At 41.6% G+C, this 23357-nt stretch overlaps 1 protein-coding gene and 1 long non-coding RNA gene across 5 annotated transcripts in view; one reads left to right on the top strand and one right to left on the bottom strand.

Moving 5' to 3' along the window:
- Positions 1 to 2262: 2262 nt before the first annotated feature.
- On the bottom strand, positions 2263 to 5294 carry LOC122550168. The gene is made up of 2 exons (XR_006311760.1): positions 5146 to 5294; positions 2263 to 3708 (listed from the first exon to the last, which is right to left on the bottom strand). It is a non-coding gene; the product is annotated as an uncharacterized LOC122550168 (long non-coding RNA).
- A 494-nt stretch (positions 5295 to 5788) lies between these two features.
- The window catches only part of dlec1 (DLEC1 cilia and flagella associated protein), a 186422-nt gene continuing 168853 nt past the window's right edge, over positions 5789 to 23357 (top strand). For 3 of the 4 annotated variants that reach the window (XM_043690852.1, XM_043690850.1, XM_043690853.1), the window contains exons 1-4: positions 5789 to 5904; positions 17096 to 17226; positions 20009 to 20101; positions 21191 to 21331. In XM_043690852.1, the coding sequence (XP_043546787.1) occupies positions 17119 to 17226; positions 20009 to 20101; positions 21191 to 21331 (342 nt within the window). In that variant the 5' untranslated portion in view covers positions 5789 to 5904; positions 17096 to 17118. Of the gene's footprint in view, positions 5905 to 8597; positions 8627 to 17095; positions 17227 to 20008; positions 20102 to 21190; positions 21332 to 23357 lie in introns of all 4 variants that reach the window. The other variant, XM_043690851.1, reaches the window with a different exon arrangement.

Here is a 23357-nt window from a genome sequence, read left to right as displayed (position 1 = left end):
CTTCACCACCTGGAGGAAGAACGCTTCATCTTCCGCCTCGGAACACTTCAACCCCATGGTATCAATGTGGATTTCACCAGTTTCGTTATTTCCCCTTCCTCCACCTCACGCCAGCTCCAACATTCTAGCTCAGCACCGCCCTAATGACCTGTCCTACCTGCCCATCTTCCTTTCCACCTATCCACTCCACCCTCCTCTCTGACCTATCACCTTCATCCCCACCCCCATTCACCCACTGTATTCTATGCGACTTTCTCTCCACCCCCACCTCATTTATCATTCCACTCTGCAGGCACCCTACCTCTATTCCTGGTGAAGCGCTTTTGCCCGAAATGTCGATATTCCTGCTCTTCGGATGCTGCCTGACCTGCTGTGCTTTTCCAGCACCACTCTAATCTAGAGTAAGATTAGGCCAATCAAGCATAGTAGTGGGAAGTTGTGCATGGCGTCAGAGGAGCTAGGGGAAACACCAAATGAATACTTTGTCAGTATTCACTCTAGAAAAAGACAATGTGATCAAGGAGAATACGGAGATACAGGCTACTAGGCTAGATGGGATTGAGGTGCATAAGCAGGAGGGGTTAGCAATTATGGGAAGTGTAAAAATAGTTAAGTCCCCTGGGCTGGATGGGATTTATCCTAGGATTCTCTGGGAAGCCAGGGAGGAGATTGCTGTGCCTTTGGCTTTGATCTTTATATCAAAATTGTCTACAGGAATAGTGCCAGAAGACTGGAGGATAGCAACTGTTGTCCACTTGTTCAAGGAGTAGAGACAACCCTGGCAATTTAGACCAGTGAGCCTTACTTCAGTTGTGGGTAAAGTGTTGGAAAGAATTTTAAGAGATAGGATTTATCATCTAGAAAGGAACAAGTTGGTTAGGGATAGTCAACATGATCTTGTTAAGGGTAGGTCATGCCTTGCAAACTTTAGAGTTCTTTGAGAAGGTGACCAAACAGGTGGATGAGGGTCAAGCCGCTGATGTGGTGTATATGGATTTCAGTAAAGCATTTGATCAAGTTCCTCGTGGTAGGGTATTGCAGAAAATAGAGGCATGGGATTGAGGGTGATTTAGTGGTTTAGATCCGAAATTGGCTAGCTGAAAGACAGAGTGGTTGTTGATAGGAAATATTCATCCTGGAGCTCAGTTACTAGTAGGGTACTGCAAGGATCTGTTTTGGGAGCACGTTGTCATTTTTATAAATGACCTGATGAGGGCATAGAAGGATGGGTTAGTAAATTTGCGGATGACAGTAAGGTCGGTAGAGTTGTAGATAGTGACGAAGGATGTTGTAGGTTAGAGACACATAGATAAGCTGCAGAGCTGGGCCGAGAGTTGGCAAATGAAGTTTAATGCAGAGAAGTGTGAGGTGATTCACTTTGGAAGGAGTAACAGGAATGCAGAGTACAGGCTGATGGTAAGATTCTTGGTAGTGTAGGTGAGCAGAGAGATCTATGTCCATGTGCATCGATCCCTGAAAGTTGCCACCCAGGTTGATAGGGTTGTTCAGAAGGTATACAGCAGGTTAGCTTTTATTGGTAGAGGGATTGAGTTTCAGAACCAAGAGATTATGCTGCAGCTGTACAAAACTCTGGTGTGGCCACATTTGAAGTACTGCGTACAGTTCTGGTCACCGCATTTATAGGAGATGGAAGCTTTGGATCAGGTTTTAGAGGAGATTTTACTGGGATGTTGCCTGGTATGGAGGGAAGGTCTTATGAGGAAAGGCTGAATTCATTAGAAAGAAGTTTGAGAGATGACTTAATTGAGACACAAGGTAAGAGGGTTAGATAGGTTGGACAGTTTTAGCCTTTTTCCTCATGGCTAGCATGAGGGGATATAGCTTTAAATTGAAGGGTGATAGATATAGAACAGATGTCAGAGAGATAGTTACTTTACTCAGACAGTAGTAGGGGTGTAGAACTCACTACCTGCAACAGTAGTAGACTCGCCAACTGTAAGGGCATTTAAATGGTCATTAGATAGGCATATGGATGTGAATGGAATAGTGTAGGTTAGATGGGCTTCAGATTGGTTCCACAGGTTGGCACTACATCAAGGGCTGAAGGGCCTGTACTGCACTGTAATGTTTTAATAGGAAGGGTTTAGAGGGATAGGAGGCAAATGCTAGCTGGCAGAACTAGATTAATTTAGGATATCTGGTTGGCATGTATGACTATTTGTTGCACAAGATGCAGAACCTCCTCCTATGTTGCTAGGTTTTTTTGGAGTCTTCTGTTAATATAAACTAAACAAAAGGAAAGCCTACAGTCAAAAAAGGTGATAAAATGATGAGATAGTGATTTATGGAAAGAAGGAATCATAGATTTCAGATGGAAATCATAAAGTTAAGATTCTCCAGAAGTGTGCAAAATAATTCCCAATTTCTGTCTTTTAAACCCAGGTTGACAAAAATCATGTTCCAGGTTTTTAAACCTTAAAAGAATTATTGTTTATTATGAACAGTTTAGGAATCATGAATCATTGGTAGAACTCTTACTGAAAACTCTAAACACTATAGAAACAGACACACACAAACCATCAAGAGATGTTACAGATAGAGGAATAACTGGCAAATCAGTTCAGTGGTCTGTTTGCAGGATCTGCTGATGGTTCTTATGTTGAAGAGAATGCTGCTGGTCGGTATTTCTTCTCTAGATGTTTTCACTGGGGTGCAGGAGGCACAAGGTGCAGGTTCATTCTTACGGAAGGTGTCTAAGCTACTAATATAAAAAGTCACACCTTACAGCAACTGCTGAAAAAATGTACTGGTTTTCTTCAGGCTTGAATTAGCATTTATTGCAGAGAGCATCAAAACTGCAGAGGCCTGCTGGCTTCTCTATCTTGTTCCAAGCAGTAAAAGGTTCAGTTACCTGACAACCAATCATATCATTGCTGGTAGGCAGACATCAATAACTGATCATAGACTAATCAGCTACTTGTAACCAACCAGAGCTCCATTTCTACATTAGCCTTCTGTTGTAGTTTGTTGGCAAACTACATTTCAGTTACAGTGGGATAAAGTGTTTACAATGCATGCTAGGTGATTTGCTTTCAAAACAATGCAGCAATACTTTGTTTTAAAACCACTTTTCTCATTTCAGTTCACAATTAAAGGTACAGAATAAAAAGACATAGTATTTTCAGTGTTTAAGGCAGCATAGAGAATACTTGCCTTTATTAATCAAGATTGATTACAACAGCAGGGAGGTAGAGCTGTACAGAACTTCAGCTAGACCACAGGTACAGAATTGTGTGCAGGTCTGGTCACCACATTCTCTGAAGGTGTGACTGTATTAGACAGGGTGCAGAGGAGATTCACCATGATGTTACCCCTGAACAGAGCATATTAGCTATGAAAGAGAAGACTGGAGTGGAATGTGTTTAGAATTTGCAGGAAGACAAGACTTGATTGAGGTATACAAAATTATGAGGGGCATAAACAGGGAGAAACCTTTCCCTTGAGCGGTGTCAATGACCAATGTAGACTGGTTTATTGTAAGAGGTAGGAGGTTTAGGATTCAAAGGATGTTGGATATTTGGAACTCTATCAGAAAGGGCAGTAGAGACTTGAATTCTCACCATTCAAGTAGTATTTAGAGGAGTACTTGAAACACACCTATACAATGTAAGGCTACTGGCCAAGTGCAGATTCACTTTGATAAGTGCTTGATGGTATAGATTCAGTGCTGAAACATCGAACTCAGTGCTGCAAAAGACAAAAAAAAGATTTTCAATCAACATGTTCATAAATGTTGTGAAATATCCCTGGGCAAGAACCTACATCTTCAAAAATAACAAGACCATGAGATATAGTAGAAGCAGAAGCTAGTCATTCAGCCCATTGAGTCTGCTCTGCCATTCAGTAAGATCATGGCTGATGTGATCATCAGCAATTCCAGTTTCCTGCCAAACAGCTCTTGATTTCCCCTTAATGATTAAAAAAAAAAATCTACCTACCTCTTCAACATACTTAATGACATTCTCAACCATACTCTGCAGCAAAGAATTTCCATAGATTCACTATTCTCACTAAGAGCTTCCTTTTTATCTCTGCACTGGGTCACCACAAGATGACCAGTTCTGAGGATGGGACATGTAAATATATTTCTTACTTTAAAAACGGAAGGCTGGCTGTGACTCTGGATGGATTCAGTACTTAAAACTGTGGTGGCTCTGTAACTCAAGCAGGGGGCGTGGCCACGTGACGTCCCCATTTTGAACTCGGAAGAGTGCGGGGCGTGGCTACGTGACGTCCCCGTCTCGCACCCGGAAGAGTGCGGACTGGTCACGTGACGTCCCGTTTCGCGCCCGGAAAGTGCGGACTGGTCACGTGATGTCCCGTTTCGCGCCCCGGAAGAGGGCGGGCGATCACGTGACGTCCCGTTTCGCGCCTCGGAAGTGGGTCGAGGAGGCCGCGTGATGCCCCATTTCGCGGGCAAAAGAAGGTCACGTGGGATCGGACAGATAGGAATGCGAGGAGGCGGGGAATGGAGTCAGACTAACACCCAATCAGAAGATAATTCTACCTCAGTGTTTATATGACGTTTTTTATTGTATGTATGACGTTTTTTATTGTATAAAATACTGGGGCAGGGACAAAACGAGGTCTTTCCTTTTTGAACTGGCATACTTTTATAGTTTGTCAGGGACAAAGGGGTTTAGACCCAGAGCTCTGAATGCTTTGTTCACTTACTGTGTAAAATAAATTAAGAGTGTGAGACCGAATATCTTCTCCTATTGCTTCATTTAAAAGAACACGCAGGACTTGGCTCACACATAGAAGAAAGTAAGTTTGTAGATTGAGCCAAAGTCCAACAATTACCAGACTTGGACCTGTAGATTTCATCTGAAACTTTATTGCTGGAACAGCACAGCAGGTCAGGCAGCATCTAGGGAACAGAAGATTCGACGTTTCGGGCACATGCCCTTCTTCAAAGGGCATGTGCCCGAAACGTCGAATCTCCTGTTCCCTGGATGCTGCCTGACCTGCTGTGCTGTTCCAGCAATAAAGTTTCAACTTTGATCTCCAGCATCTGCAGACCTCACTTTCTCCTGTAGATTTCATCCCCTATTGATTCCCCCCCAGTCTTTTCTTTCTTTGTGATAAGAACTTCAGCATCTGGAGCAGATGTTGAGGTCTTACCTCTGAGCCAGGGCTGCCTGCTCCTTGGCTGTGTGCAGCATCACTGAACAGGTTGAATAGCAAAGTGCCCAGAAATACTTTTTAGTATGATATTTTTGATCGGCAGGTTTAAAACACAAACAGACATTCCCTTTAAAAGGAAATATGGAAATGACCACCTGATCCAGTGAGCTCCCTTTACTTAGCGGCCCGCTGCCTCCTTCTCCAAAATGGCGGCGGCGGCGGCGGCGGCGGCGGCGGCCTCCTCCTCCTCCTCCTCCCTCACGTCATCCACACGCCCATTGGGCAACACCTCAAAACATTAGCCAACGCAGTCGAGAGATTGCGTAACACCGCCTCTTTATGGCATGGCGCGGCCAACCAATCCCGCCCACTATTCGCGGAGCAGCCAATAATAATGAAAAAGCCGGACATCGCCCCCAACTTATTGGATGTCTGTCAGCCGCAGGACGGCCAATTGGACCGAGAGATGCGTTTTGGCCATTGGACAGCCCGCGTAATGACGTCCAATGACAAGGTAGGTGCTTGCAATCCCTCAGTGTGATTGGTTGGTCGTCGGTCCCGGTGACGTAATTGGGTAGCATCGGCATCCAGTGAGATGTCAGTCATGGCGGTCCGTGCCTGGTTGCCATGGTAACCGCTGTCAAACAGACATGATGGTGTGGGCCGGTTGGAATTTGCGTTTTCAATGAACTTTATCTGACCGAGGGAGAGGGAAAACTTGGGGAACCTCGCCCAGGCTTTCGCATTCTGCAAACTGTGTGTATTTATCAATTTATCACTTTACTATCTGGGAGAGGATGGCCATGACTCTTTGGATCTAATATGGTCTGTGCTCGTTAGCATCAGAATAGAACATGATGCAAAACCTCCTGTTTACAGATGCAGAGATAATTTTCTTTTTTAATGATGTGGAGGTGCCGGTGTTGGACTGGGATGTACAAAGTTAAAAATCACACAACACCAGGTTATAGTCCAACAAGTTTAATTGGAAACACACTAGCTTTCGGAGCGACGCTCCTTCATCAGGTGATGGTGGAGGGCTCAATCCTAACACACAGAATTTATAGCAAAAATTTGCAGTGCGATGTAACTGAAATTATACATTGAAAAATTGATTGTCCGTTAAGCCTTTCATCTGTTAGAATACAGTGATAGAGTCACTTCTTTCACACAGATGCGCACAGAGACACCCACACACACCATTACAGACACACACACTCACACATGCACCTCCTTACAGACTTAAGATACTCTGCACTCACTACACACACACACACATACACACTCTCATACTTACAACCCCCAACTCAGGCAGACACACACACACACACAGACCGACAAAGACCCGCATGTACACATATATTTTGTGGGGTGAATTTGTACTTTCAGGGTTGCATTGTACTTTGCTCAAAAACTGCACACATTTATGTAAAACTCTGTTATCTCATTTTTTAGATTAGAATCAATCTAAACATCATGGCATAGACAGAGAACACAGGGGGCCAACACCTTCAACATATTGTCTAGCTATCACCATTGTTAACAGCTAACCCGAGAATGCAACTTTTTTAAAAAAAGTTTTTGTGATTTACACATGAAAGAAGTGAAACTATCACTGTGTTCTAACAGATGAAAGGCTTAATGGAAAATCAATTTTTCAATGTATAATTTCAGTTACATCACACTGTAAATTTTTGCTATAAATTCTGTGTGTTAGGATTGAGCCCTCCACTATCACCTGATGAAGGAGCATTGCTCCGAAATCTAGTGTGTTTCCAATTAAACCTGTTGGACTATAACCTGGTGTTGTGTGATTCTTTTTTAATGGTAGCCATGATGTGGATGAACCTGTGTTGGACTGGGGCGGACAAAGTTAAAAATCACACAACTACCTGATGAAGTAGCAGCGTTCCGAAAGTTAGTGCTTCCAAATAAACCTGTTGGATTACAATCTGGTATGTGTGATTTTTTTTTTAAACTTTGTTTTTAAAAAGTGCTTATGGTTAAATAGCTAATTGCAATATTGTAAAAGTAAAGTCACGACATCACCATTTTATCATTCATCTCATTCGAGATAGATGACTGGGTGGTGAGTTTAATCAGGATCACCACACCTCATGGTGTCCTCGCCAGTTTGGAAATTAAACCAGCATTGTTGTCATTCAAACCAGATATCCAACAACCTGAGTTAACTGAACCCCCCAATTTTAGTAGCCGGTGCAGTGGTTATGATTTCATTGAATGTCAACACAGGTTCAAGAAGCTGAGTGACCTCTTCCTGCAGCTAATCCGTGTGTTTGTATGTAAATAGGTTAACTGAGTGGAATGTGTTTGATAAAGTGCTACATAACAGACTTGTGTGTAAAGGCGAGGCAGTAGCAGAGCCAGGGGCTCCTGGTTGCAATGTAAGTATGGGTTCAGCACTGGACCCGGTATTGGCAGCCCGTCGGTGGAGATGGGCCTAGCAACAAAGAGATGGCGCCTGAAGAGTTGCAATTTTGATCTTGGTGATCTGGTGCAGGTGAGTGTGGCGCTGAAAAGGCACAGCAGGGCAGCCCGCATCCAAAGAGCAGGAGAGCCCAGGTTTCGGGCATAAGCCTTTCATCAGGAGTGGGGATGGGGAAAGGGGGTTAAGAGATAAATAGGAGGGTTGGGGTTGGGGGAAGGTAACTGGGAAGGCAATAGGTGGTTTCAGGTGAGAGGTGATAGTGATAGGTCAGAGGAGAGGGTGGATTGAATAGGTGGGAAGGAAGATGGACATGTAGGACAGTTCAAGAGGGCAGAGTTGAAGGATGGATCTAGGATGAGGTGGGGGAAGAGGAGATAAGGAAACTGGTGAAGTCGTCATTGATGCCATGTGGTTGAAGGGACACAAGGTGGAAGATGAAGCATTCTTCTTCCAGTTGTCGGACGGCTTGGATTTAGCAATGGAGGAGGCCATTGCATGTCTTTGGTGGAGTGGGAGAGGGAGTTGATGTGGTCAGCTACAGGGCGGTGGTGTTGTTTTGTGTGTGTGTGTGTGTGTGTAGAGGAGACCATATTGAGAGTAACGGACACAGTAGATGAGATGACCAGTGAAATTTAAGGAATGGCAATATATTTCTAACTCAGGCTGATGAGTGGCTTGGAGGCGAATTTGCAGGTGGTGGTGTTCCAATGTATCTGCTACTCTTGTTCTTCTAAATGGAAGTAGTTGTGGGTTTGAAAGATGCTGTCTAAGTATCTTGGGTGAATTTCTGCAGTGAATCTTGTAGATCATACACACTGCTGCTGAGTGGTGATGGTAGATGCTTGTGGAAGTGGTGCCAATAAAACAGGCTGCTTTGACCTGGATGGTGTCAAGCTTCTTGAGTATTGTTGGAGCTGCAACCACCCAAGCAAGTGGGTTGGGGGAGGGGAGGGAGGTGGAGTCTCAGTCTTCCAACTTACTGTTGACTTGTTCCTTGCAGATGGTGAACAACTTTTGGGGAGTCAGGAGGTGAGTTACTTATCACAGAATTCCTAGCCTCTGACATGCTCTTGTGGGCACTTTATTTATGTTGTGAGTCCAGTTGAGTTTCTGGTCAATGGTAACCCTACAGGATGTTGATAGTGGGGGATTCAGTGATGGTAACACCATTGACTGTCGAGGAGCAGTGGTTAGATTGCCTCTTATTAGAGACTTATTGGAGATGGCCATTGCCTGGTCTTTGTGTGCCGCAGATGATACTTGCACTTATCAGCCCAAGCTGGGATATTATCCAGATTTTGTTACATTTGATCATGGACTGCTTCAGTACCTGAGGAGTTATGAATGACACTGAACATTATGCAATAATTTCTGACATCCTCACTTCTGACCTTATGCTGGAGGAAAGGTCAGATATAAAAGGAAGGATATAGAATTGGCTGAGTAATAAGAAATGGATAATTTTTGGGCTAGAGGAACATTTGTAGTGAAGCTCCCCAGGCATCAATATTGGAACCCTTGCTTTTTATTGTATTTATTATTGACTGAGACCTTGATGTGGAGAGCACACCTCAATGTTGTCAGATGATACAAAACTTGGAAGCATTGTAAACTATGAAGACAACAGTACAGAACTTAAAAAGACAAATTATTGGAATGGATAATGGGTAGTAGATGAATTTAATGCAAATGTGTGGTGATGCTTTTTGGATGGAGGAACATGAGACAGACAATATATAATAAGAGATACAATTCTAAAGAGGGTGCAGCAGTGAAGGGAACTGCGTGTACATGTACATTGGTCATTGAAGATGGCAGTGAATAAAGCATACAGTATCCTCAGCTTTATTAGTAGGGACATGGAGAACAAGAACAAGGAGGAGATGCCGATTTTTTATTTAAGATTTGTTAGACCTCATTTGTCGTATTGTGTACCATTCTGGGCATCACTTATGGGAAGGATGTGAACTTGTTTGAGAGAGTGCAGAAGAGGTTTCCAAAGATGAGAAACATAAGTTATGAGGATAGTTTGGCAAAGGTGGGACAATGATATTTCAAGAATAGAATGGTATTTGGAGATTTGATTGGTGCATTCAAAATCCTGAGGGGTCTGGTTAGAGTAGATTGGGATTTGTAAAAAAAATCAGGAACAGTGGGGATGATGTCCAATGGAGAGGAGTAGTGCTGGATGGAGAAGGAAGTTGATATGAGTAGGGAGACGATGGATGAAGGTGATAAGAAGAGAAAGACAAGAGTGAAATATGGGAAAGGGAATGGAAAGGTGCAAGAGGGGATAGATTGCTGAACAGGGAGGAAAGGGAGCCTTTGTTCATTGGTAAATATTTAATACCTTGGGAACACACAGATATTGTTTCTACTCGCTAGGGAATCTACAATGTAGGACACAGCCTTAGGATAATGGAGAGAACATTTTGGATTGCTTTGCGGAGAAATTTCTTGAAATGCTTGTAAATCTTTGAAATTCTGTCTCAGAGGATTATGGATACTTCATCTTGAAGGTTGGGAAAGACAGTTTTTTGATCTCTCAGGAAATCAAGGAATTCTGAAAATGGGCTGGAATATCGAGTTGAAACTCAAGATCTGCTAATAGAAACACAAAAAGTAGGAACAGGAGTGATCTGGTGAACTTCTATTGCACTCTGTCATTGGCAAATGTATCCACCCTTAGGTGAGGAGACCAAAAACTGCATTCAGTACTCCAGGTATGGTCGCATTAAGTCTTGCAGTACAATATCCTTACTTCTGTAGTCAAGCCTTGCATTTATGGAATGAGGAAGTGGTAGAGGCAAGTGCAATTATAACATTTAAAAGACATTTGGATAGGTACATAGATAGGAAAGGTCCAGAGGGATATGGGCCAAGCGCAGGCAAATGGGACTAGTTTGGTTTGGGAAATTTGGTTGGAGTGGATAGATTGGATTGGAGGGTCTGTTTCTGTGCTGTACAACTTGATGACTCTAAGATTCTATGACCCAATATAGGCTAACATGTCATTTACATTTTTAATTGTTTGCTAAACTTGCATGCTAGATTTTAGTGACTCATGAACAAGGACAGTCATATCCATTTGAAAACCAATACTTCCCAATCTGTCACCATTTGAGAAATACTCTGTCTTTCTGTTTATCAACCACATCTCACACTTACATTATATTCCACCTAGCATTTCTTGCCCATTGACATAGCCGATCAAAGTCATTTGAAGCTTCCTTGCTTCCTCCTAATAATGCAAATTCCCACTTAGTTTTGTGTGATGTGTGTGTTTAGAACAATACATTAGGCCCCACATTGAAAATATTTAAGTAGCTTGTGAATAGCTGTAGCCTCAGGACTGATCCATGGAGATTCTTTTCATCTATTTCAGTCATTAGCTTCTTTTGTAACCATGGTTGATTCAATATTTCTATCGGGTTTTTGTGCCTTAGAAGATTATATAATTGTTGTAGACCTTGTAATACCTACTTAAATACCAGGCCTTACCTAGCTACCAAATACTGTTTTTACTTAAGGATTCCGAGGAAAGGTCATCGACCCGAAATGTTAACTCTGATTTGGTCATGAAACAGCTGGTAACTAAATATTCAGGGGTGTGTGACCTCACAAAAGATCAGGTAGGAAGTGAAGGATGATGTGAGCCTTGTTATCATGAGATGTACTTGGCACGTTAGCAGCCAATGATCTTGGATCAGATGATGTAGCGTATGGCTAGCAGTAAGAAATACCAAAGGGAAGATGAACGTAGGCCCCTTAACAGTTGATCAAGAGAGTATATAAAAAAGGTATTACATTAATCACAGGTGACTTTAATCTGTGTGTAGATTGGAAAAATAAAATTGGTATAGGCACCATGAGGAAGAACGCAGAGTATATTCAGGATGGTTTCTTAAAATAATAGGTTCTGGATCCATTCAAAGATCAGGCTATTTTGGATCTGGTAATGTGTTAATGAGGCAGGTTTTATAAATGATCCTAGAATAGAAAACCCTCGAGGGAAATGTGACCATAACGTGGTAGGATACAGCATTCAGTTTGAGACTGAGAAACTTGGGTCAGAAGCAATTATGCTAAACTTAAATAAAGATAAATACTTGGGAACAAGGATAGAGTTGACTGGAGTAGACTGGGAGTTAGAGTCAATACAGTATGGAAACAGACCCTTCAGTCCAATCAGTCCATGCTGACCATATTACCAAACTAAACTAGACCCACCTGCTGCTCCTGATCCATACCCTTTCAAACATTTCTTATTTATGTACTTATCTAAATGTCTTTTAAATGTTGTAACTGTACCTGCCTTCACTGCTTCCTCTGGAAATTCATTCCACACATGAATCATTCTCAGTGTAAAAGAATTGCCACATCCTTTTACAATCTTTCTCCTCTCACCTTAAAAGTATGACCCCTAGTCTTGAAATCCTCCGCCCTAGGGCAAAGACACCTGGTATTCACCTTATCTATACCCCTCATTATTGTATAGACCTCTATAAAGTCATTTCTCAACCTCCTACACTTCAGTGAAAAAGCCCCAGCCTTTCCAGCTTCTCCTTCTAACTGAAACCCTCCATTCCTGGCAACATTCTGGTAAATCTCTTCTGAACGCTTTCCAGCTTAATAATATCCTTTCTATAACAGGGAGACCAGAACTGGACAGAGTACTCAAAAGGATGCCTCACCCATGTCTTGTATAACCTAATGGCCTACTACTGCACCTATTGTCTATTGTCTATTGTCTAACATTCTGGTAAATCTCTTCTGAACGCTCTCCAGCTTAATAATATCCTTTCTATAACAGGGAGACCAGAACTGGACAGAGTACTCAAAAGGATGCCTCACCCATGTCTTGTATAACCTTAACATAATGTCCCAACTCCTATGCTCAAAGATATGAGCAATGAAGGCAAGCAAGCTAAATGCCTTACCACCCCATCTATATACAAACTTCAAATAATTATGTACTTGAACTCTGAGGTCTCTGTGTTCTCCAACACTGGCCAAGACCTTATTTGCACAAGTCTTGTCTTTGTTTGATTTACTAAAATGCAAATGTTTTAAAAAAACTAGTTCATGACTCATTGCAAAGTTATATCCAAATGAGGAAGGAGGATTCTAGGAAGAAGTTCAATCAACTGTGGCCAAACAGTGATGCTAAGGACAGTATCAAAATGAAAGAAAAAAAAACAATGTGGTAAACATTAGTGGTAAATCAGGGGATTGGCAAAGTTTTAAAAGCCAACAAAAGATGACCACAAAACTTGAAAAAAGGGAGAAAATTAACTGTGAGGACAAACTTGCAAATATCACAATATATATTTTTCTTAAATATATTCTTTAAATGTATGCAAAAAGAGGAAAGAGGCAACAATGAGCCTAGGGTCCTTAGATAATGAGGCTGGGGAGCTCAGGGGAGATAGAGGAAAGGAATAAGCACATTAACTATCACTGGAGAAAAAAAGTTCTACAGAAACAAATAGGGCTGAAAGTGGATAGGTTCCTGGACTTGATGGATTTCAACCTAGGATTTTAAAGGAAGAACCTTCAGAGATTGTCAGTGCACTGGTAGTAATCTTCCAAGCATCTTTAAATTCTGGAAAAGTCCCAGAGTGGAAAACTGCCAATGTAACACCATTGGTAACTAGGCAGTTGACTTAACATCTGTCATTGAGAAATGTTAGAGTCCTTTATAAAGGATGTAATAGCAGAGCATTTACAAACATAATATAATCAACAAAATCACATCGTTTCATGAAGGGGAAATCAGGCCTGTCAAATTTATTATAGTTCAATGAGGAGTTAACACGTGTTGATCAATGGGAACCAGTGAATGTAATATATTGAGACTTTCATACGACATTTGATAATATCAAATAAGACACTTTAAAAGAATTTATTCACAGGATGTGGGTGTTGTGGCCTGGGTGATTAAATATATTCAAGGCAGAGATAGATAGAATTTGAATCAATAAGGGAATCAAGGGTTATGGAGCAAAAGCAGGAAAGTGAAGTTAAGAATTAAGACCATAAGACATAGGAGTGGAAGTAAGGCCATTTGGCCCATCGAGTCCACTCTGCCATTTAATCATTACTGATGGCATTTCAACTCCACTTATCCACACTCTCCCCGTAGTCCTTAACTCTTTGTGAGATCAAAAATTTATCAATCTCAGACTGAAAGACATTTAACGTCCCAGCCTCCACTGCGCTAAACTTCAAGTTTATTACACAAAAGAAATGAAGATAAAGTAGAATAAACATATTCATTTACATGTAGCACAAGTTTTAAAGATGTTGAAACACATGGTAAAAATACAAACCCGTTAATCCCACAGCAGCCCGTAGTAGCACTCAAACACCAGAAGGACAATAACATAGAGTCCTATAGCACAGAGACAGGCCTTTTGGCCCTAAATACTCCATGCCGACCAAAATGTCCATCCACACTAACCTCATTTCTCTGCATTTGGCCCATATCCTTCTAAATGTTTCCTGTCCGTGTATTTGTCCAAATGCCTTTTAAATGTTGTTAATGTACCCACCTCAACCATTTCTGTTGGCAGGTCATTCCATATGCCTAACCACTCTTTGTGTAAAAAAGTTGCCCCTCAGGTTCCCTTTTATTCTTTCCCCATGGTAGGCTACTGCAGAAAATACGGAGATATGGCATTGAGGGTGAGTTGGAGGTTTGGATTAGGAATTGGCTGGATGGAAGAAGACAGAGGGTAGTAGTTGATGGCAAAGTTTCTTCATGGAGTGCCGTCACTAGCGGTGTTCCGCAAGGATCTGTTTTGGGACCATTGCTGTTTGTCATTTTTATAAATGACCTGGAAGAGGGGTTAGAAGGTTGGGTGAGCAAGTTTGCGGATGATACGAAAGTCAGATTAAGACCATAAGACATAGGAGTGGAAGTAAGGCCATTTGGTCCATCGAGTCCACTCTGCCATTTAATCATTACTGATGGCATTTCAACTCCACTTATCCACACTCTCCCCGTAGTCCTTAACTCTTTGTGAGATCAAAAATTTATCAATCTCAGACTGAAAGACATTTAACGTCCCAGCCTCCACTGCGCTAAACTTCAAGTTTATTACACAAAAGAAATGAAGATAAAGTAGAATAAACATATTCATTTACATGTAGCACAAGTTTTAAAGATGTTGAAACACATGGTAAAAATACAAACCCGTTAATCCCACAGCAGCCCGTAGTAGCACTCAAACACCAGAAGGACAATAACATAGAGTCCTATAGCACAGAGACAGGCCTTTTGGCCCTAAATACTCCATGCCGACCAAAATGTCCATCCACACTAACCTCATTTCTCTGCATTTGGCCCATATCCTTCTAAACGTTTCCTGTCCGTGTATTTGTTTAAATGTTGTTAATGTACCCACCTCAACCATTTCCATTGGCAGGTCATTCCATATGCCTAACCACTCTCTGTGTAAAAAAGTTGCCCCTCAGGTTCCCTTTTATTCTTTCCCCTCTAACCTTAAACTGATGCTCTCTAATCCTCGATTTCCTAACCCTGGGAAAAAGACTGAGTGCATTCAACCTATCCATGCCACTCATGATCTTATAGGGTTCCCCCCTTAGTCTCCTACACTCTAAAGAGAAAAGTCCTAGCTTGTCCAATCTCTCTCTATAACTCAGACCCTTAAGTTCTGGCAACATCCTTATAAATTTTTTCTGCACTGTTTGCAGTTTGATAACAGCCTTCCAATAGCAGGGTGACCAAAGCTGAACACAATATTCCAAGTGTGGCCTCACCAACACCCTGTACAACTGCAAAATAACTTCCCAACTTCTATACTCAATGCTCTGCCTGATGAAGGCCAGTTTGCCAAAAGCCTTCTTCACTGCCCTGTCTACCTGTGACTCCACTTTCAGTGAACCATACACCTGAACTCCAAGGACCCTCTGTTCCACTACAATCATTAGGGCCCTACCATTCACCATGAAACTCCTATCTTGATTTGACTTTCCATAATGCAAGACCTCATACTTATGGAAATTAAACTCCATTTGCCATTTCTCAGCCCACATCACCAGCTGCAATTTCTGAGAACCTTCCTCACTATCCACGATGCCACCTATTTTAGTGTTATCTGCATACTTACTAATCGTGCCTTGTATATTCTCATCCAAATCATTGATATAGATAACAAACAACAATGGACCCAGCACCAACCCCTGAGGCACACCACTAGCCAATACTCTTGTCAATCCTGCATGGGGTTTGACTTAGCTGTGACTTTAATTTCTGGATGTGAGAAGCTTTCTCCATGATATATCATATAACTGAACTTAAACTTTCTCAGCTTTACATATCAGGTTCAGTGTTTTAACCAGTCACTTCTGATTTGGAGCTTTTGAACTAAACTCTTAACACTGATGTAATCTCTTTCTTAATAGTGCCTCCCTTTCTACAAAACATTTTTTACATATCCAACTTCTACGAAGATGTCTGCAAACTTCCTAACTGAAATGTAAATTTTTTTTAAGCTTTAGGTATTTGTCTGAAACCAAACAAAAAATTATAGAATCTTTTATCTGAAAGCGTAACGCACTATACTTTGCATTTTACTTAGTTCACTTGTAAGCTGTCCCATTGATTGCACAAAGTCTCTCTCAAATACTGTGATTCAAAGTCAATCACCATGGCTGCAGAAATGCTTACAAGTTAATATTAAATCTCTTCAGACACACAGACCAAACCCAAACACCACTAGTTCAAAATCCAAACTCATAAATGAAAGATATTAAAATATACCTTGGGTTATGGTGTTAATCCTTGTTATGTGAACTTTGCAGGAAAGGCTGGCATAATTTTCCATCCTGTAGCCACTGAGAAGGTGGTAGTGAGCTTTCCTCTTGAACTGATGCAGCCTTTCAGCTCGGAGTTCATTGGTTCCGAGATTCTAACCCAATGTCAATGAAATGAAACTAGGGATCAACGAGAAATGTAGGTGAAATTGAGGACTGCAGGTGCTGGAGATTAGAGACAAGATTAGAGTGATGCTGGAAAAACAGAGCAGGTCAGGCAGCATCCAATGAGCAGGAAAATCAATGTTTCAGTTCCTGATGAAGGGCTTCTGCCCAAAACGTCGATTTTCCTGCTCCTCAGATGCTGCATGACCTGCTCTGTTTTTCCAGTATCACTCTAATCAACAAGAAATGTGACATTGCCTGTGTCACCCACAACCTAAGAAGAAATACATTGCAAAAATAAAGCGTGCATTGCTGAAAGTCTTTCAACACACAGACATTCACTCAGCATGATCCAAGGAGCAGGTATATCTTAGTCAGGAATCTCCACAGTACATAGACAGTTCCGAACAAAGAGAAGTGGAACAGGAGTGTCGTTACAACACAGAAGGAGACTATTTAGCCCAATGAGCCATGTCAATTTTAGTAGCTTTCTTTTCATTCCTGTTACATCTCTTCCTCCTTTCCCTAATAATTAAGACAATTTTTTTTTAGGTTGCTGACAGAATATTTGTGAAATGCTTGAAGAGGAGACTGTGGAAAAGATTGGTTCCAATTCAGTGGAAAGTGAAATCTCTCTGCTGCAAACCCCAACACCACAAAATTCAATTTCAGAACTGACAAAGGTAAAATAGACATTAGATTTAATGGACTTTGAGGAATAGATAAACGATGAAAGACCTGGACACTTTTTTTCCCTTTACTAGCTTACCTCTTATGGAATTCCAGTGGCTGGAAGATTGTACAAGTTCCCACTGCAAAAAAAAGAGGTGCTCTCAGAAATAGTACATTGAGTTTTGCTTATTATCTTGATTGATCAACTATCTTGAAAAATAATTACCACTTGGATATTTCAGTAAATAAATTTCTTCTCTTCACCAATATATCCATAACAAATTAAAATTATAATGTTGGTGTTGTTGTCTTGACAGTAGAATCTCACTGAATTGAATTGAATTGAATTTATTGTCATGTGTACTGAGGCACAGTGAGAAGCTTTGTCTTGTGAGTAATGCAGGCAGATCACAGAGTTAAATAGCATAAGTAAGTAAATAGTAGGTAAACATTGACAAAAACAAAAACACAGGTACAGGTGAATGTTAAGAGTTTGAGAGTCCATTCAGTATTCTAACAACAGTAGGGTAGAAACTGTTATGAAACCGGCTGGTGCGTACCTTCTCCCCGATGGTAGAGGTTGTAGAAAAGCATTGCCAGGGTGGGATGGATCTTTGAGATCGCTGGCGGCCTTTCCTTGACAACGGGCCTGGTAGATGTATTCTATAGATGGGAGGTTGGCCATTGTGATTGTCCGGGCCGAGTTCACCATCTCTGTAACCATCTTCAATCTTGAATGGTACAGTTGCCATACCAAGTAGTGATACATCCAAACAGAAATGCTCTCAATGGCGCATCTATAAAAGTTGGCAAGGGTATTCGCCGTCACGCCAAATTTCCTCAGCTGCCTGAGGAAGAAGAGACGTTGTTGAGCCTTTGTAACCAGTGTATCCACATGAAGAGTCCAAGAAAGCTTGTTGTGGATGACCACTCCCAGGAGCTTGACACTCTTCACTCATTCCATCTCTGTGCTATTGATGTGTAGGGGGGCATGAGTAACATCCAGCCAACAGTCAATAATGAGTTCCTTGGTTTTGCCAGCATTGCAAGCTAGGTTGTTCTCAGCGCACCATTTATCCAGGTCTTTCACTTCCCGTCTGTAGTCTGTTTCATTACCATCTGAGATTCGACCAACTATGGTGGTGTCATCAGCGAACTTGTAAATGGTATTAGTCTAATATTTGGCAACGGAGTCATAGGAATACAGCCAGTACAGTAGGGGGCTAAGTACACACCCGTGGGGGGGCTCCAGTGTTGAGTGTTAGTGAGGATGAAATATTGTCCCCAATCTTCACTGTGGGTCAGGAAACTGAGGATCCAGTTGCAGAGAATGGGGCTTAGTCCGAGATCATTGAGTTTATTAATCAGTCTTGAGGGGAAAATAATGTTGAAGGCTGAACTGTAGCTGTTCTTGGTGTCAAGATGTTCTAGGGAGGAGTGAAGGGCATGTGATATGGCATCTGATGTGGATCTGTTGGTCTGATAGGCAAATTGGAGTGGATCAAGAGTAGTGGGGAGGCTGGACTTGATTAATGCCATGACCAGCCTTTCAAAGCACTTCATGATCACCAAAGTTAGGGCCACTGGGTGGTCGTCATTGAGCCATGCTGTGTGAGCCTTCTTAGGCATAGAGATGATGTTGGCCCTCTTGAAACAGGCAGGGACAGTGGCCTGCTGCAGGGAGATGTCTGACAAGACCTCTGTCAGTTGATCTGCGCATGCTCTGAGTGCACAGCCTGGTACTCCATCTGGTTCCGTCGCTTTCCTTGGATTCACACAAAGGAAAACTGATCTGACCTCAGCAGTGCCTGTTGGGACAGGTTCATAAGTATTTGTTGGAATAGGTGTTACCTCTCTGCCGAAATTCTGCTCAAAGTGAGCATAGAAGATGTTGAGATGATCTAGGAGGGATGTGTCGTCGTCTGCTATCTTGCACTGTCTCTTTTTAGAACTGTGATGTCATTTAGTCCTTGCCATAGTCGTCGGGTGTCTGTCTGGGTCTCTAGTTTGGATCGGTATTGGTCCTGAGTTGTCTTAATGGCTCTGTGAAGGTCATACATGGATTCCTTATATTTGAAGCACTCCTGATCTGGAGGGTCTCCTGCTCTGAAGGCCTCACGCCTGGTTTTTAGCTTTCTTTGTGCCACTTCAGAGTTCATTCCCGATACTCATTGACATCATTATGACCGAATGATGTCACAGTCAGTCCAATGCTGCCTTGATGACTAGGGCAGTCACTCTCACATCTGTTCTTGAATGCAGCTTGTTTAGTTCTGCGTTAGAGCAAAGTCCATAATGAGGTCTAGAGCTGAGAATCTAGGTTAAGCATTGGCAAGTTATTGGTAAATTAGTGCTGCTTAATAACAATTGATAGCATGCATATTGCATGTTAGTATTTATGTGTGAATGCAAGTTGTCTATCTATAGATATTTGAATTTGTTTGTTGGTTAACATAAGATAGGATGTAGCCAGAGGAACTTATTAACTAAGAGAGGGATTGTATAGATTTAACCCTTGGTCAATAAGAAAGCAGAAATATGGCTCAGCTATAAAAACAAGACAATAGATAATGGTGTGATGGTTGCATTTATAAATTACTTGCATGACCTCAGATATCCCGAAGAATTTTACATCCATGCCTTGGAACACTTCACCATAATGAACAGTTTTGAACACTTCCTTCAGAAACAAGCAAATGTCAATCATTTTCTTTTACAGACACTGAAGATTATATTACTTAAGTAGGAAAAAAGCTTTCAATTATTGTCATTTCTTTTTCTTGTTCCTGTCAGGATGTCTGTGAGCCATATGAAAATGAAAATGACCAGGCTACTTCTTCAGAACCGTTTATGTACAGACACCGGCCAACATCAGGAAGAACACAGGTGAAAAGACATTAAGTTAGTGTAGTCAACCAAATCTATCCTAGTCTTTAGGTGGAAAGAACTTAAAACAACATGGTATTCAGTGTACCTAATATCAAGATTAAGTGTGTCAAGTAAAGTCAATTACTCTAGTGCGAAGAATCAGAACAAGACATTCTAATATAGCTTTAATGATTCTCATTAATATACTAACTACTTATTAGAGCTATTGGTGAGGCGTCTTCTGGACTTCTGTGTGCATTTTGGTCACCCCGCTTTAGAAAGAATATTATTAATTTGGAGAGAGTTCAGAAAAGATTTACCAGGATCTCGCCAGGAATGAAGGGACTGCTTTCACAGGAGCATAGGAGGTTGAGAGGTGACCTTACAGAGGTTTATAAAATCATGAGGGGTATAGATAAGGTGAATAGCAAGGGTCTTTTTCCTAGGGTGGGAGTGTTCAAAACTAAGGGACGTATTTTTCAGTTGAGAGGAGAAAGTTTAAAAAAGGACATGAGAGTGATTTGTGTGTAGAATGAACTGCCAGAGGAAATGGTGGATGCAGGTACAGTTACATTGTTGAAAAGACATATGGATAAGTACATGAATAGAAAAGGTTTGGAGGGATATTGACCAAATGCAGACAAGTGGGACTAGGTTAGTTTGGTCAGCTGAATTTATTGGATTGAAGGGCCTGTTTCCATTTTGTATGACTTTATGACTCTGTGGGCTGAAACCAAAGTCAAAAGTGGTGAAACTTTTATAATCAACCAGTGGTATAACCAATTCATCAAGGCTTGCAGCGGACAAAATAATTAGTTGTTTTAGGATTTCTCTTACCTTCCTGTCAGAATAAAATGCAGAATCTGTCAATTGTTCTGCAATCATTTTTTTTGTTCGGTAAATGCACCAGGGAACCATTGCCCCTCCCCCCCACCCCCCCTCATTCGTTTCATTTAAAAAAGGCAATGTTTGGATAAATATCTTCAACAGCATGTTCCTTTTTTCCAACAATATTCAACTGCTGGTCTATGAAGGGACTATTAATCCAGATTGCTGAAGAAATGTGTGATCTTGCAATATGTCTCACTTTCTGTTTTTGTCAAATAGGACATTTCTTTTTTATTGGCAAGTATCTTTAAGGATCTTTACACTGGAGGAGTTATTGGAGAGGACATAATAAAGAACCTTTTGAGGTCACGTGGTGGAGATGATGAGTACCATGAGCAATTTGTGCAACAGCTTCAAGAGGTACGATCGCCTTCTCCTCCTTTCATACGTTCCCTTCATTTTACAAGGTTCCCTTTTAAGTGTTTCATTTTCTACCAAATTGCACATGATTGCTCGCCTCTTTCTCTCTTGAAGATGTTCACTCTTTCCTCAGCGGAGCACATTTGCTACTGCAGTTCTTGACCAACTGACCATAGAGCAAATGTTGAGGCTCTGAGTGCCAGCAGTGTAACCCACAGTGAGAAGCTTGATGGGTGAGCTTAATGCAGCTCTCCTTGGTGTCCAAAAAGCTTGTCATTTCCAGAATGAAGTAACTGAATGTTTACTGGAGCAGGAACCCTTCTTAATTTTCCACTCTTTATCCCAGAGCCTGTTGCCATGTAAGGAGGCTGTCATTCTAACTGAACTGAGAACAGATAACAGAGATCAAATCTGTGTGTCTGTACCTTACCACTTCAGGTACACTGTGAGTGGGGGTGATGTAGGCTGGCTGTTTGAGTGGAGGTCCTCTAATGGCACACTGTTTTAGGGTTATTCACACCTGCCTTTCTGCTGCCATGTTCCCTTTCCATCTGTTATTCTTCCATTTATTTTTCCTTTGGACATATCTTTTGTTTCTATGTGCAACATTAAATAACTTTGGCTTGCACCATAACCTCTTAAATCATTTAAATGCTACTGCCCTACACATTTATTGTACACCATCTTCTTTTCTTGTTTTCCCACTTTCCCTTTCCTCTGACGTCTGTGCTTATTTTAAAACCATTCTTCACTAACATCGTTCAATATTGATATTAACCTAACCTTATCGAAAGCTCATTGATTTGAAACTTTATCTTTCTTTTTGTTGTTCCAATAGATTTAAGCACTGGTTGTTTCAACCATATTCTGTTTTTGCTTTCAGGCATGTGTGATAGTTTGTTTAACTTAGAATGTTAAGAGTAATTTCTTCTCTTGATTTTTGCAATTTTTCTTTCATACTCATTTGATCTCCCCCAAGCATCTAACCCTTCCAAGTGTCAAAAAATACCTCAAAGTAAATTTGTAGTTACTTCAATCCCTAGAGAGCTGAGGTTGGAAGATTTATACATGGGAAGCACGATTATCCAAATTTTGGATTATCCGGCAAGATTGCAAAGTTTCGATGCTCGGCTAAACAATGTTATCCGGCATTTGATTAACTGAACGAAATACTCCCTGCTTGTGTCCTTCGGATAATCAATGTTCCTCTGTATGTGATAAACTTCTGAAATGTAAATTTATATCCAAGATCTACCATAAAGCTGCTGTACCTTTGTGTTCGGCCAGAGAGTGGTGGCTGTGTGGAATGCTCTGCCCCAGAGGGCAGTGGAGGCCCACTCTCTGGATTCATTTAAGAAAGAGTTGGATAGAGCTCTCAAAGATAGTGGAATCAAGGGTTATGGAGATAAGGCAGGAAGAGGATACTGATTAGGAATGATCAGCCATGATCATATTGAATGGCGGTGCAGGCTCGAAGGGCTGAATGGCCTGCTCCTGCACCTATTGTCCATTGTCTATTGTCATAAGTGGAGGACTTTCTTTTAAATTCATTCATAGGATGAGGGCGGTGCTGACTAGGCTAGCATTTATTGCTATTGCCTTATTGGCCAGAGGGCAGTTAAAAGTCAACCCCATTGCTTTGGTTCTGGAGTCACATGTAGGCCAGACCAGGTAAGGATGGTAGTTTCCTTTCCTAAAGGACATTAGTGAATCAGATGGGTTTTTCTGAGAATTGACAACAGTTTCATGGTCATCATTGGACTTTTAATCCCAGAACATTGATTAGGCCTCTGGATTAGCATGGGAGGAAGAGCGCCTCATCTTTCGCCTAGGAACCCTCCAACCACAAGGGATGAACTCGGATTTCACCAGTTTCCTCATTTCCCCTCCCCCCACTTTGTCTCAGTCAAATCCATCGAACTCAGCACCGCCTTCCTAACCTGCAATCTTCTTCCCGGCCTCTCCGCCCCCACCCCAGTCTGACCTATCACCCTCACCTTGACCTCTTTCCACCTATCGCATTTCC

This window comes from Chiloscyllium plagiosum, chromosome 5, assembly GCF_004010195.1.
Source record: "Chiloscyllium plagiosum isolate BGI_BamShark_2017 chromosome 5, ASM401019v2, whole genome shotgun sequence".
Taxonomy (NCBI): Eukaryota; Metazoa; Chordata; class Chondrichthyes; order Orectolobiformes; family Hemiscylliidae; genus Chiloscyllium; species Chiloscyllium plagiosum.
The sequence above is the reverse complement of the archived record's forward strand: the minus strand, read 5'-3'. Positions and strand labels throughout refer to the sequence as shown.